Source organism: Diceros bicornis, chromosome 31 (genome assembly GCF_020826845.1).
Source record: "Diceros bicornis minor isolate mBicDic1 chromosome 31, mDicBic1.mat.cur, whole genome shotgun sequence".
NCBI classification, from domain to species: domain Eukaryota; kingdom Metazoa; phylum Chordata; class Mammalia; order Perissodactyla; family Rhinocerotidae; genus Diceros; species Diceros bicornis.
The window spans coordinates 3,897,457-3,912,700 of NC_080770.1; the positions used below are offsets into that span (position 1 = coordinate 3,897,457).

The window sequence follows — 15,244 nt, forward strand, 5'->3', positions numbered from 1 at the left end:
CATCAAGCCATGCTGTGGTGGCATCCCACATACAGAATAGAGGAAGATTGGCACATATGTTAGCTCAGCAACAATCTTCCTCAAGCAAAAAGAGGAAGATTGGCAACAGATGTTAACTCAGGGCCAATCTTCCTTACCAAAAAAAAGGAAAAAGAAAGAAAGAAAGAAAGAAAGTCAGCAGAATAAACATGGACATTGCCTTCAGGGACCTTGCAGCCTAGAAGGAGAATCAGGCATTAATCACAGAGATATATAATTAGGAAACAAGATAAATGCTATGAAGAAGTCAAAGGTGTCATGAAATTAGATTGAGGAAAAGGTGGGACCTGAACTCATCCAGGAGATCAAAAAAGGTTTCTTTGAGCAATTAACATTTGTGCCAAGATATGAAGGCCAAATACAAGTAAACAAGATAAGGAGGGAAGAATTTTCCAGGTGAGAAAACAGCACGTGCAAAGACCCTGAGATGGGAAAGGTCTCGCCACAGAGGAACTAAGGGATGTTCAGTGTAGCAGAAGTGTGGTGATGAAGCAGGGCAGTGTGGTGGCGTGGGGCCAGGTCATGTAGAGCTTGGCAGGGCACAGCGGGGACCTTGGTCTTTATTCTAAAAGAAATGGGAAGTCCTTGGAGGAAGTTAAGTGGAGGAGAGACATCATGAAGTCTGAATTGTAATGAAATCCCTCTAACTCCTGTGGAGAATGGATGGGAAGAGGGCCAGGGAGGACCTTAGTCCAGCCAATTCAGGCAAACTGGTGGTAGCAGGTAAGATGGAGAGAAGCGAGTAGATACAAGAGACATTTAGAAAGTTAAACTGTCAGGTTTGAGGATGGATTGGGGGTGTGGGGTGGGGAAGGAAATGTCAGGTGTCAAAGGATAATATTTTTAAAAAAGAAAAAATCATGATTTTCATACACGCATAAATGAACACATGTCAAAGATTTTATTTCACTTAATAATGAATGAAGCAATAAGGTGTTACAACTTATTAAGAGGAGAAGTCAAAGAAATGCTGAAACGAATTTGCAAAAACTGGTCTATGCATAGGGCAATAGTCAATTGTGTGTCACTGGACACAGCTAATTTGTGTCTCTATGGACAAGAATTATTAGCATTGCTCTCTGTTTTCTACAAGTTTACTTCTACGTCCGCAGCGGTATGAAATAGTCTAGGCAAAAACAAAGGCACACGTCCCATAGAATGAGATGATTCTCAGAGGCTCCAGCGTTCTGTTGAAAGAATATCCAGTAATCAGTTTCGTCCATTCTAAAGTCTGAAATTTTTCATTACAAAAAGATGACTCCGAGCATCTAAGTAGATGCTGAGATGTGGAAAATGGGCAGAGGTCGGGGAGAGACGCACCAAGATGGAGGGAGGAGAAGAAGAATACGGTTTTGGACTTGGAACATTTAGGGGCCTGTGGCACATCAAGGTGAGGTCCGAGAAGTGATGCTGGAGAGGTGGCTTTTGAGCTGGGGCTTTCAGAGTAAGCAGGATGAAGACATAAAAGGTAGGAAGGTGTCCCAGGAAGAGGGAGAAATTCGAGCAAGGGCACAGAGGGAGGAGAGGAGGGGAACATCGAGGTCGGACACATGGAAGTGTTTTCACGTCTGTCATTACTGCACACAGTGCAGCGCAGTGTGCAGTCAAGTATCAAGCTGGTTGCTGGCTGGACTCAGGGAAGGCTCCCTTTGGTGGCATCTTCCATAGAGGACTTGATTCATCTGAGGACAGGAACAAACGTTGTGCACAGAGGCTCTGGAGGCTGAGGACCTGACTACATATCCCAGCTCCACCATCTACCAGCTGTGTGGCAGTGGACAGTCACTCTGCCTTTCCCAGCCTCGGTCTCCCCATCTGTCAGCTAGCACCTGCACCCCAGAGCTGTAACATGAGGACTGCATGCTGTTTGATGAGCCCAGGGCCTGGCACGCAGGAAGTGCCCAATAAGTGTTGGCCCTTAGTTGGCGGTAACAGGAAGAGAAAGCCCGTGAGGCAGGCAGGCCGGGTAAGGTATGTGCATTTCAGTTAAGCAGAGATGCGGGAGATCAGAGAGGCTGGGTGCCCTACCTCGCCCACACAGCAAGTGGGCGAGACCCCAGTCCTGACCCACACCTGTGGTCTGGGGGAAATGATTCAGAGCATCCTCTTTCACTGGGAAAACTGCAGGTACCTCAGTTGTGCCCCACGTTTCCCCACCTTTCCTTCTCTGACCGCCAGTCCAACTTGCAGAGGCGGGCTCACCCTAGGCTCCAGGGAGCATCCCACGATCCAGGCCTCAGCCAATCAGCACACTGCACTCCTCTAACGCTGATTGGCTCCAGAGAAGGCACGTGGTTCAACCAGGTCCAGTGAGACTTTGCTGAGGCTTCTGGGTGACCCGGAAGTTCCATTCTTTCCGGGAAGTGAGGCCCAGATGAGGGCAGGAGGGAGGCTCAGCCAAGGGCATCGTCTTCCTTGGTGAGGGGAGAGCCCTCAGGAGCAGAGGAGCCGGGACCAGGCGGTGCCTGCTGATCCCCAAGACCAGGTCCTCCTTACCCCCTTCGCTTCTACGAGCCGGCACGTTCCCTGGCCGCCCCTTGCCATGGTCCTAACCAGGAGTCCTAACGGAATACAAAGGGGCCAGTGCGAGAGGCCAGGACGATGAGAGGGGACATCTCTGGGAGGCGCAGGTGACCCAGTTCCTGCACCCGACATACCTGTAGGGCTGTGTGCATTTCCAGTGGCCGCTGTACCAAACTACCATGGTCTAGGATTCAGAACAACCGAAATTTATTCTCTCACAGTCTGGGGGCCAGAAGTCTGAAATCAAGGAGTCGGTAGACCTGCGTCTCTTCTGGACCCTCTGGGGGAGAAAGGTTTCCTGTCTCTTCCAGCTTCTGATGGCTGCCAGCAGTCCTTGGCTTGCGGCTGCATCATCCAGTCGCTGCCTCTGGCTGCACATGGCCTTCTCTTCTCCTCTGTGTGTCTGTCCCAAACTCCCACTGCCTCTCTCTCCAGGGAGAAACGGGATTGCATTTCGTGCACGCCTGGAGAATCCAGGCTAAGCTTCTCAAGTCTTTAACTGGATCACATCTGTTACCATGTGAAGTAATATTCCGGTACAAGGGATTCGGATGTGGACATATCTTTTTGGGGGACACCATTCAGCCCACCACAAAGGCTTATGAAAGCTTTTAATTTATTTTAAAATCAGGAGAAAAAGATTAACATTTAGGTGAAAGAAAATATACATGTTATATGTGTGACGTTACTGTAGTCATCTTAACACCAATGCTGTTGTAAATTGTAATTTTTTCTCCCATGGAGGAAGGAGCCCACAAAGGCAGAAGTGCCCACGGTCCCTGAAAGTCAGAATTCTGATCTGTTCACAAAGAGTCCAAACCCGAAAGCCAGGTGATTAAAACGATTCTGGAGAAGGCTCCAAAGGGAGGTTTCTTGACTGAGTGACTGGAAGACTGAGGGTTTGGAGGTTAAATGGGGCAGTCAGAACTGGAAGTAGGGGAAATAACATCAGGAGACAGCCTGAGGGCACATGGTTTCTGCCCCTCAGGAGAGTGTGTGGCAGAGGCTAGGTGGCCCCGTAGCCATTATAGTACAATGCAATCCTTTTAATACAGGATATTTCATTTTTCCCTCAAAACAGCTTTATAAGTTGAGAGTTATTTTTTAAGAGCATCTTATTGAGATATGATTTACATAAATATAATACACCTACTTAAAGTGTACAGTTCCGTGGTTTTTAGCCTAGCCACAGGGTGGTACAACCGTCACCACAACCTAATTTTAGAACATTGTCATCCCCCGAAGGAAACCCTCCCCATGAGCAGTCAACCCCTGTTCCTCGCTCCCCCCGGCCACCACATCTGCTTTCTCTCCATGAGGTGGGCATGATGGCTTCTGTTTCCCAGATAAGGACAGCCAGCGCTCACTGGGGACTTTCAGCAGGAGGTGGCATGGGCATCTGGGACTCACCCAGACCCCTCCGGCTGCTCTGTGGAGAACAGACTGTGCTTCAGAGTGACTTCCTGGCGAACAGGCAGGGCAGATTTCCCCTTTGACACACAGTTTTAGGAGAGTCTGTCCAGGGACTAGCTAGCCAGGTAGCAATTACAGATACAATGTAAAATTTGAAAAACAAAAAGGATTGCTGTGCTCAAAAACAAGTTGAGTGTCTCTGGACTGAAAGTGAACAGAAACACAGAGTGGTGAGCGGGGCTGAGGCTGCAGGCCTGCTGGGCCGGGGCACACACGCTTGTCACAGAAGGCTGACAAAGCAAATGCAGCTGGGAAGGACAACCCACACAGCCCACGGCCAGGACCCGAGCAGGCCCGCCCCTGCCTTGGGGCCTGGATTGTGTCCGTGTATCCACACACCACACAGTGCGGAACAACTCAGAGTGTGTGGCAGAGACTGGATCCCGCTGCCCTTCTGCTGGACTCACGGGGCCTGTGGCTGCCCAGCTCCGCACCATTTCCCAGCGTCCCTCGGAGGCGGGTGCGGCCAGGTAGCCAGGTTCTCATGATGGAACGTGAGAGGAAATGATATGCACCGCTTTCTGGGCCTGGCCCTAAAACACCCACGTCTTCCCCCTTACTGTGGGCCGGAATGACGACCAAGATGGATCCGTTCCCGTTGCTGCTGAAACAAATCACAACCAAGGTCAGGGCTGAAAAAATGCAGATTTCTTAGAGTTCTGGAGGACAGAAGTCTGAAATCAGTATCATTGGGCCAAAGTCAAGGCCAAAGAGAGACCCTAAGGAAGAATCTGTCACCTTTCTACCCTCTGCAGGCCACCTGCATTCTGCACCTCATGGCCCATCCTTGCATCACTGAAACTTATGTTTCTTTTTATAAAATTTTTTTTTTTGCTTGAGGAAGATTAGCCCTGGGCTAACACCTGTGCCAGTCTTCCTCTATTTTCTATGTGGGACACCCCCACAGCATGGCTGGCGAGTGGTGTAGGTCTGTGCCCCGGATCCGAACCTGCAAACTAGGGCCACCGAAGCGCAGCGCGTGGAACTTAACTACTCGGCCATGGGGCTGGCCATGAAACTTATGCTTTTCTTATCACATCTGCTTCCTCTCTGTGGTGAAATCTCTCACTGCCTTCCTATTATAAAGACACTTGTGATTACATTTAGGACCCAACCAGGTAATCCAGGATAATCTCAAGATCCTTAATCACGTCTGCAGAGTCCGTTTTGCCATATCAGGTGGCATTCACGTGTTCTAGTGATTGGGAAATGGACATCCTCGGGGCCGTTCTTCAGCGAGCCACATCAAGGTGACAGGTGCGACCTAGCAAGCCATGTGCTGAAGAGGGCAGAGCCCGTCAGCCTGAGTCCCTGCGAGACTGAACGGAACAGATGCTCCTTACTATCCTCTCCTCCTCTACCTGACCCAGAACATACACCCTGGCCTGTTGCATGAGACAGAAATAAATTCCTGGGTTTAAGATATCATGTTTGCAGTCAAATTGTTACAGGTGTTTGGCCCACCCTAAAACAGAGAGCTTGGAGACAACTGCAGAACTGGGAGACAGGCAGGGCCACACACTGGAGGAGGAAGAGAAAAAGCAAAACAGAACACTTCCCACTTGTCATAAACCAATGTTACCTCAATAAAATAAATCAATAAATAAAAAGAAAAAATCTTTCTCACTTACAATGAGCCTACAGTGTAAGTCCCAAAGCAAATTTTAAAAACTAACATTAAATAAGAAAGCCAATACAGCGAACAATGAGAACATGAATTATTAAAGTTAAGTTTCATGTTGTAGAACAATAGGAGTATGTATATTTAGGATTTCAAATTGACAAGAAACATTTATAAAATAAGCTCCAAAATTAAGAAATAAAAACAGGCAGTTATTAAAAATTATTAAAATCTTCCACATATGCCATGGACTGAATTGTGTCCCCCCCCAATTTTGTATGTTGAAGCCTGAACCCCCCAGTGTGAAGGTATTTAGAGATGGGGCCTTTGGGAGGTAATTAGGTTTAGATGAGGTCATGAGAGTGGGGCCTTCAAGATGGGATTAGTGTCCTTATAAGAAGAGACACCAGGGAGCATGGTTCCTCTTTCCCTCCATCATGTGAAGACACAGCAAGAAGGCAGCCATCTGCAAGCCAGGAAGAGGGTCCTCACCAGGGAACCAGATGAGCCAGCACCTTGATCTTGGACTTCCCAGTCTCCAGAACTGTGAGAAATCAAGTCCTATTGTTTAAGCCCCCAGTCTATTGTATTTTGTTGTGGCAGCCTGAGCTGACTAATACAACACAAAAAATGTGGGTATTAAAATGAAAAACTCAATAGATAAGGTTAATTCTAGGTTTACATGGTCAAAGAGAAAATTAGTGATTTGGAAGTTATTGCTGAGGAAGACCACAGAATAAGCCACAGATTCAAGCAATGAAAAATAAGATACAGCATATAAGTCACATGGAAGACCACTTGAGACACACCAGTCTGTATTGAACAGGAGTTCCCAAGCAGAGAATAAAAGAAGGGTGGAGCATTGATAACAGGAAGTTGTAGATAAGGAATTTCTGTAAGCAAAGAAAGATGGGAGTATGCCAACCAAAAGTGCTCTCCAATTCCCAGGATAATAAGTAAAAATAAAAATACACCTTGAAACGTTATAGTAAAATGCAAACTCTCAAGGATAAATAGAAAAATCATAAAAGCTACCAGAATGAAGTGACAGATGGTTTGCAAAAGAAGACCTTTACCCCCACTACAGACTTGCTCTCTGCCCAGTGGACGTCAGAAGACAGTGGACTGATACCTTTAGTGGAAACAGTGTTTCCAATGTTACAAGAATGGCCATTGTTATGGATGGAATTGCATCCCTATCCCCCAGCACCTCAGAATGTGACTGTATTTGGAGACAGGGCCTTTACAAAGGTAATTAAACTACATCAGAGGGGTGGGGCCCTGATCCAGTATGACTGGTGTCCTTATAAGAAGAGGAAGAGACACCAGGGATGTGGACTCACAGAGGGACGACCATGTGAGGACACAGGGAGAAGACGGCCGTCTGCACGCCAAGGAGAGGGGCCTCAAGGAAACTAACTCTGTCAACAACTTGATCTTGGAATTTCCAGCCTCCAGGACTGAGCAGAAGTAAACGTCTGTCGTTTTAAGTCACCCAGTCTGCAGTATCTTGCTGGGGCAGCCAAGCTGTCTACCACAGCCCACAGTCTTGGAACCTGAGACTACACTGCTGTGAAGAAGCCCAGTCTAGCCTACAGGTGTGTGAGAGAGGCCACGTGAAAGGGAGCAGCCAGCACTAGCAGCCAGGCACTAGCCTGAGGCCATCTTGGACCATCTAGCCCCAGTGGAGCCATCAGGTGAGTGCCACCACGTGAATGATTCCAGGAAAGACCAGCAGAAGAATCGTCCAGATTACCAACCCACGAAATCAAGAAAAACAATAAATCATTGTTGGTTATCCCCACTAAGTTTTGGGGTGGATTTTTACATAGCAACAGATAAGACACCATAACAGATGGTGACCTTTTAGTGGATTTTGAAATCAATTTCCTGGGGGAAAAAACAACATGAAAGAAAAGAATAGAAAATATGAGTGCATTGCGTACATAAGAGTTCCAAACATCTATTGCTGTGTGATAAACCACATCAAAAGTCAGTGGTGAAAAACCACCACCCTTTTATCAGCACGAGCTGACGATTTCATGGGTCAGAAGTTTGGAAGGGCACAGTGAGGATGGCTTGTCCTTGTTTCCGGTGGAGCCTCAGCCAGGGCATCTCAGATGGTCGGCCATAGCCGGGATGAACTGACTGGGCCATACGTCTGGGGCCTGGTCCTGACTGTCGGGGGAGTTTCTCGTTTCTTCTCCCCATCGTGTCTGCAGGGACTGGAATGTCCAAATCGGCTTCTGCACTTACATGTGTGGCACCTACACTGGGAGGCAGGAGCACCTGGGGACCTCACTCTCCACAGTCTCTGCGTGTCTGTGGGGCTTCCTTACAGCAGGGTGGTCTCAGGGTAGTTGGTCTCCTCACTGGGGGGCTGGTTTCTTTCAGAGCCAGAGTTCCACAAAGCTCAGGCGGAAGCTGCAAGGCTTCTCGTGACCTCACTTCAGAGGTCCCCAAATGTCAAATCTGCCACATTCATTTGGTCAACCAATCACTGAGGCCAGCCCAGGCTTCAGGGGGTCAGACCCACGTCGCCACGGGAGGGGCAGCAAAGAGTCTGCAGTCCTCGTGATGCTTTGTCGTGTGCTGTATTTCATCCAGTCTAAGATGTCATTGCTTGTGAGACACATCCTGCCTTCACGGATACCAAAATGTCACAAAGTGGTCATGATAGAATTGATGAAATGTGGTGTGTACACACTGAGTTGTGGCATAAAATGTTTCCACCGTGGGTGCAGTTAAGGTTCGACACTGGGCTAAATTACTTTCCAAAGTGAGGTCCCAGAAGCGATTTTTCCAGACATCTGAAGACGGAGAGTGTATCACGCAGAGGGTTGCCCCAACATAACTATTAACATTCTTTTATTATAGGAAATTTCACACAACTGCAAAAAGAGAATAATGTCATAAACCCTCATGAATCCATCACCCATCTTCGACAATTGTCAACGCACATGGTCAATTTTGTTTGATCCATATGCTGACCTGTCCCTCCCCCAGGATTATTGTAAAGCCAATCCTGGACCTTGTGTCATGTCATCTGTAGATACTGGGGACAGTCTCGTCACGGGCCTTTCGTTGTAATCGTAGTAACCCACTTGGCCCAGCAATGAGTAACATCTACAGCCTTCCTTATGGCAACAGTGACCATGGATCTAGCTCTGTCGGGAGACTGGGAGAGGGACAAGGGAGGTGCGGGGAGGCTGAAATTCTCATCTCCCAAAGAGAGATGACAAGAGGCCAAGCCTGCACTTCATGCATCGAGAGACCACACTCAGCACGGATCATGCGGGAGAAGGAAGCAAGTAGAGGAAGCAGTTCCAACAGCTCCATGTGGACTCGGGCAGGGACCTAGGACAACGAGGACGGGGGCTGCTGGTGTTTCACTTCAAATGATGTTATTTCTTTGATTAAAATAAAAAATTAGAAAAGAAAACAGGGCGTTGGAGAATTGGTGATGAAAATCTTCAGCCCTGTAGGTTGTATAATACTACAATTCCTCAACTACACTACTCTCATTTAATTAAAAACACTTTTAAAAAATTTAATTTACATTACTATCATTTTTTAATGAAAAAATTTTAATTCCTTTTGTTTAAATTTTGGGGAGCATTTTGGTCACTTTGAAGACAAGAACCATATAGTTGAAGCCAGGAAGTCACGGTTGTCAACTGTCCGTCATCACGAGTAAAGAACTGTGTTCCGTTGGCTTCTTCTGAAGATGATTGGTGAGACCTATTTCAAACATTCACAAGGAGTCAAGTCACAGGAGCTGCTATGCAAGAGCAGCCCCTGGAGGAAGCGAGGTGTCACCTAACAGGTTGATTTGCACTGTTGTCCTGGAAACCGTGTCTGGGGACCACACACGCATTATTCACAGTCGACACTCACATGTGGAGTGAACACAGACACAGTTCTCAGCATCCAAAGTTATGTGACGCAGGTCTCCCCAAAGCCCCTTCTCCCTCCCTTCAGTGCAGCCTCCACTGCGATGTCGCAGCACAGCTGAAGTCCCTGGATGTACAGGGTTAGAGATGTTCTCTCGTGCAGGACGGGCAGAATCAGTCTGTCTTCTCTCTGTCTCCCTGGCACCTCGAAGTACCTGGTCTGGAGTCGGTCCCCAATAAGTGATTATTGAATTGCTTTTTTGTAGAGTGGACCCCCCACCCCGCCTAATTTTGGTGACACTCTGCACACTCAAGTACAAAGAGTAACTATCCTGGAAGTCGAACCCGTTTTGATTATGTTGGGTCGTTTTGATTATGTTGAAATGTCCTCCGCGTTCATCTCAGTCATTCTCTGCCCCAGCCCACCATGACACTGGGAAGGTCTGGAACACCCCTCGCCCCAGCTATGTCCGCACAGGTGCTTGTTCCCGGCTGCCATCGCTCCCTCTTTCGGCTCACGGTGCCCTTTACGTGACACTGGGAGTCATGACCCCACTAGAGGGTGGGTTGCTTGGGGTAGGACCAGGTCTACCCACCCTGCTATCTCCCGGGCAAGGCAGCACTTCTCCAGAATGTCAAATGGGGGAGTGGGTTGAATGTTGGCCCCACAAGGATGTGTCTACACCCAAGGCCCTGGATCCTGTGAATGGGACCTTATTTTGAAAAGGGTCTCTGTAGATGTAATTATGTGAAGGGTCTGGAGGTGGATCATCCTGGATTACCTGGGCGGGCCAGTGACAAGTCTTCTCACAACAGACAGAAGATACGACACAGAGGAGGGGCCGCGTGAAGACAGAGGCCATGACGGAAGGGAAGTGGCCACAGCCAAGGAAGCCAGCAGCCACCAAGAGCTGGAGGAGGCCAAGAGTGGACCCTCCCCGCTCTCCAGCCTCCTCCCACCTCGTGTTACCGCGGTGTGCGCGCCAGGCGGAGGAGGGACGCACAGCCCGCTGGCCTCCAACAGGACTCGAAAGGTGCACCCGAGTCAAGGACACAGGGAGGCAAAACCACTGGCTCCTGGTTCTCCCCAAGGAGTTAAGCTAAGGAAACGTCAGACACAGAAGTCTCCGAGAGATGCAGGAATGCCCTCGGTGGTCAGAAAAGCAGCCACAGCGCCTGGATACCCACAGCTCCACACACCTGCCGAGGATACAGGGAAGACGCCCTCTTCCCCAGACCCCGGGAAACCCGTCCCGGATGAGGACAGGACTTGGCTAGCAAAAAAGCCCAAAACCCGGGGCCGGCCCGGTGGCGCAAGCGGTTAAGTGCGCGCGCTCCGCTGCGGCGGCCCGGGGTTCGCTGGTTCGGATCCCGGGCGCGCACCGACGCACTGCTTGGTAAGCCATGCTGTGGCGGCGTCCCATATAAAGTAGAGGAAGATGGGCACCGATGTTAGCCCAGGGCCGTCTTCCTCAGCGAAAAAAGAGGAGGATTGGCGGATGTTAGCTCAGGGCTGATCTCCTCACAAAAAAAAAAAAAAAAAAAAAAAAAAAAAAAAAAAAAAAAAAAGCCCAAAACCCACAATTACCTTAAAATGCATGATGTGAAACTTGAAGAGAGAAACTTAAGGGCAGCAAGTATGAGGCTAAAGTAGCCCTAACAGAGTTTTTCATGGTGGGAAGAGTCCAGACAGTCTGTAATGTGTCCACATCTGGCTGCGAGGTGGCTCCCATGCCCTCCCGGCTCCGGGCTGCCCGGGGCCATTTACTGTGAGACGAGAGGACAGAAGAGGTGTGGCTGACCAGTGTGCTTAGAAGCAAAATCGCTGAAACACCTGACTGCTGACGCTGGGTATTTCTCCAAGGGCCTTTTTTAAAGGCATAAATGGAATCACTGAATAAAGTTTTAATAAAACACCTGCAACTTAATGAATCAATGACGTGGTTTGTTTCCAGAAGCTTTAAGCTACTCAAGCCTGGCCTGGCTTTGCTCAGGCGAACACAGTGTCAGATGAAAAAGCAGGGAAGCACTGCATGGTTTTGTGTCTCCCCCTAAAGTGAACCCAAGAACTAGGAAATGCAGGAAAAAAGGCTGCCACCGGGCTTGCGCACCCCCAGCCTTGCCGGCAACACTGCAGTGGGGCGGGAGGGGGAGACAGTACCTGGGGGCCGGGGCATCTGGGGCTCTGGTCCCGGCGCTGCCTGCAGCGGCCGTTTGCAAGCCGCCACCCACTGGTCCCGCACTTTCCACCCGGGAATCAACCTCAGCCCTTCGGTTTGGACAGCCCTGCCTGCCTGGGCTCGTCGGCATGTGCCCTCCTCTGCCACGCTGGACTGGCTCACGGCTCGGGACTTCGTCTGAGCCAGCAGACAACAGGCTCCCTGACCGCCAGGGTCTGTGACTCTCCCAGGGCCTGGTCCCCCAGGAAGCGATGAGATAGCGCCTGGGCCTCCAGAAGCGAGGGCGGGAACCACCTGCTCGTCCTGACCCTATGCTGCCGTCCCCCAGACTTTGTCTTCTATCAAGTGGTTTCCACAGGAATGTCCACATGATGACGCTGCCCCCAGTTACCACCTGAGCGCGAGATAAGACAGCTGCAGCCAGGTTTTACCATAGTTACAGCTTACTCCCAGTATTCTTTACTGGCAGTGGAAACGCTTCAGCACTTTATTGAAAGAAAGCAATAAATAATACTGTGATAAAAATAGCTCAAAAGTAGACTGTACACACTTTGTTACAGAATCAGGAAGTTCACAAAAGATTAATAGAAAAACAGAACAGTAACAATGAATCGTACAAGGAAATTAAAGGCAGAAACAAATGTAAAAAGACGCGTCTTCTCTCCCTATAAATCAGCTGTATAATAAATAACGCACCGTGATCTGAACACATTGCTGGCTGGCTCTTCAATGTGCCATTTACAAAGTAAAAGTTACAATTGCTACTTGGACAGTCCAAAACGGCTAGAGCATCAAAATCTAAAAATGTACCACTAGGTCCATCCTTTCAACATGTTGACAAACAAACGTAAAAAGATGATTTACAGAAGAAAAAATAAGGCTTTAGTAGAGTTGCACTACATTATTTCCAGGACCCCGTGCCTTCATCTTCTCTGTGCACCAGCGTCTTTGCAGAGAGCGCACGGTGCTTCCTGATTGGTCCTCGAAGGGCAGTTGGGTGGGTGAACGCTGCGTCCGGGAGCAGAGCCGGGAGGGTGCAGGCTGCGGTGGGCCCCAGGCTCCCCCACCCAGGTCCGTCCTTCCGGCTGAGAGAAGCGCTCCCAGCTCCTGGCTTCTGCCGGTCACCGACGACAAGCCAGCCCAGTCCACAGGGACGAGGCTCTGCAAGTGACCCGGCCCTCAGAGAGGTTCATAGTGTTCTGATAATCCTTTCAGCCCAAACTTGATTAGAAGCTGATATTTAACACCAGATACTTTTAACCTGTTCACGCTGCAGAAGAAAGCATTTCTTGCTAGAAAAAGTACAGTAAGGTAGGTCACTAAAATACAACAATTGCTTGAAATTAAGTCTGCTTATTTCAAAATGATTGTTGTAGAGCTGGTTACATTTGTAAGGATAATGCACACCGTGTCATGATGATCGCACAAACGCAGTAAAATCCTTTTCTCTCTCATGGATTATTATTAAAAAATTAATGATAATTACAATAAACGCACGATTTACAAAAGCCCTATATTTTTTCGTAGGATTTATACATACAGGCATTACAGTACATTCATTTGAAAGACTAAAATTAGATATAAGAACAGAATCGATTTGAAAGGATATTTATAGCCTGGATATACATGAAAAAGTAAGTAACTATATCAATGAAGTCATATGTTTACATAAATATAAGAAACATTAAATTCTAAAATATTTTCTCTATGGTATTCATGAATTTTTCACTAATTAAAAACTCTGTAATAAAATATCTTAGGGTCCATATAACAAGTATTAACAGATTCAAGATTCCACTGAATTCTCAAATGCCGTCTTTGTTGGATTCAGAGCGCTGCGGGTCATCTGTAGAAGTAGTGTGGGTAAACTGGAAGACAAGCACAAACAGAAGGGTCAGTCTTCAGACAGACAGGCCACCCCAGTGAAGACCTGTGACCTCAGGGCCCGAGCTCCACCCGAGCCTCCCCCACTTTCTGTGCTGCAGCTGCTCTGACAGTTTAGCTAACATCTCAAGGACCACGCGTGTCAACGAGGGAATTCTTCCTTGACTTCAGTTTGGCATGTGTCTACGAGTTACCAAGTAAAAAAAAGATTAAGATACCAATCAAGTGTTCCGGCTGAGACAGGAAAAGAGGGCAGAGCAGAAGCTCCCTCCCTCCCCAGGCCCTCAGAGCCACGAGAGGAGGGCTGGGCTCCTGGGCCCGCGCCCCAAAGCACCACCCTCAGAGCAAGGGGGTCACTCAGTAACTCCATTCCTGTGAGGGCAGCGCGGGTTTGTTTTTAAAAACCCATCTCTGCTGGGAAAGGCTGTTAGCGCCACACAGTGGTACAGCCTCATGACACTTACCACTTCGGGGCTTGTTTTATTCGAGAATGGGTATTCCTAACCAAGTCAGCTAGCCCCAGTGTGGACGTCAATGCCAAAGGGGAGAGACACTGTGCCTGGCGCTCTTAACCCCTGGTGGCCACAGCTAAGAGCTGAGCCAGTGTTCTCCCACCACGCTCTGCTCTCCTGCCTCCCCACCCCAAAAGGACATTAACAGACACTTAAAATAAACCAGCACTCATAGGTTTAAGTGGAAACACGTTTCTTTCCTTAACAAACCTCCTCATGGTCAACTGTGAGCGTGGAGAACCCCAAAATCATCGTGTGGGTGCAGAGGGGCTCGTGCGTGTCTATTCTGTAAACTCCCACGCTAACTGAGCTGGGCCGTCCTGGCAAAGCCAGCAGCACCATCTGGACGCTCGGCCGCCCCGGCACAGGCTCGGTCACGTGGCTCTCTACTCACCGACGGACGCGTCAGCAGGAGTAAGTCCTGACTGCGGCAGAATCCAGCCTCTGCGTTCCTGACACACTGCCTGTCCAACACCCACGAGAGGAAGCGTGCAAACACAGCGTGCGGTTAGTGTTCAAACGTCACATGGGGCACAAGTACAGACACATTTTCACACCTACAACAGCACCTACTGAGGGTTCCAGGGAAACTTCTAGAGGGGGAGTGGGAGTGGAGAGCCAGAGAATGAGAATCTAAGTGTCGCCACATGGGGGTTCCCTTCATCTCAGGCAGCCCTGGGGGTCACACGGAGTTAACCCCAAAATAGCAGTGACGCCTTGGGTGACATAAACGGTTTCCTGATGTCCGTCTGTGTAAAAGACAACTACACAACTGCAACTTTTTCTCCTTAGACCCTCTAGGTTTGTAGAGCACCTAGACTTTTCTTTCGGCCCTAAATACTGCATCCCTAAGGATGGTATGAGGTGACTAACCCAGGGGCACGTGAGACGTGACCAGCCCGCTGAGGGCACAGGTACATGGAGTCAGACACAGGCCTGGCCTAGAGGGAGAAGGGACGCCTCTCACCCGCTCTCTGCAGCTGCCTGGGAAGCACGTCCTGCCCTCCCCAGGAGCGTCCAGTGGATCTCCCAGAGGCGGGGCTGCCAGGCTGGGCAGAGGACAGTGACTCATCTAAGAAAACTGAAGCCCAGCCTCAGTTTCTACCCAAACAATGTGTC

General features: G+C 49.0%; 1 protein-coding gene across 3 annotated transcripts in view; it reads right to left on the bottom strand.

The window, feature by feature from the left end:
- Nucleotides 1-12,832: 12,832 nt before the first annotated feature.
- Nucleotides 12,833-15,244, bottom strand: part of PPFIA1 (PTPRF interacting protein alpha 1) — a 92,131-nt gene continuing 89,719 nt past the window's right edge. For all 3 annotated transcript variants that reach the window (XM_058526178.1, XM_058526176.1, XM_058526177.1), the window contains 2 exons: nt 14,520-14,589; nt 12,833-13,597 (listed from right to left, as the gene is read on the bottom strand). In XM_058526178.1, the coding sequence (XP_058382161.1) occupies nt 14,531-14,589 (59 nt within the window). In that variant the 3' untranslated portion in view covers nt 12,833-13,597; nt 14,520-14,530. The remainder of the gene's footprint in view (nt 13,598-14,519; nt 14,590-15,244) is intronic.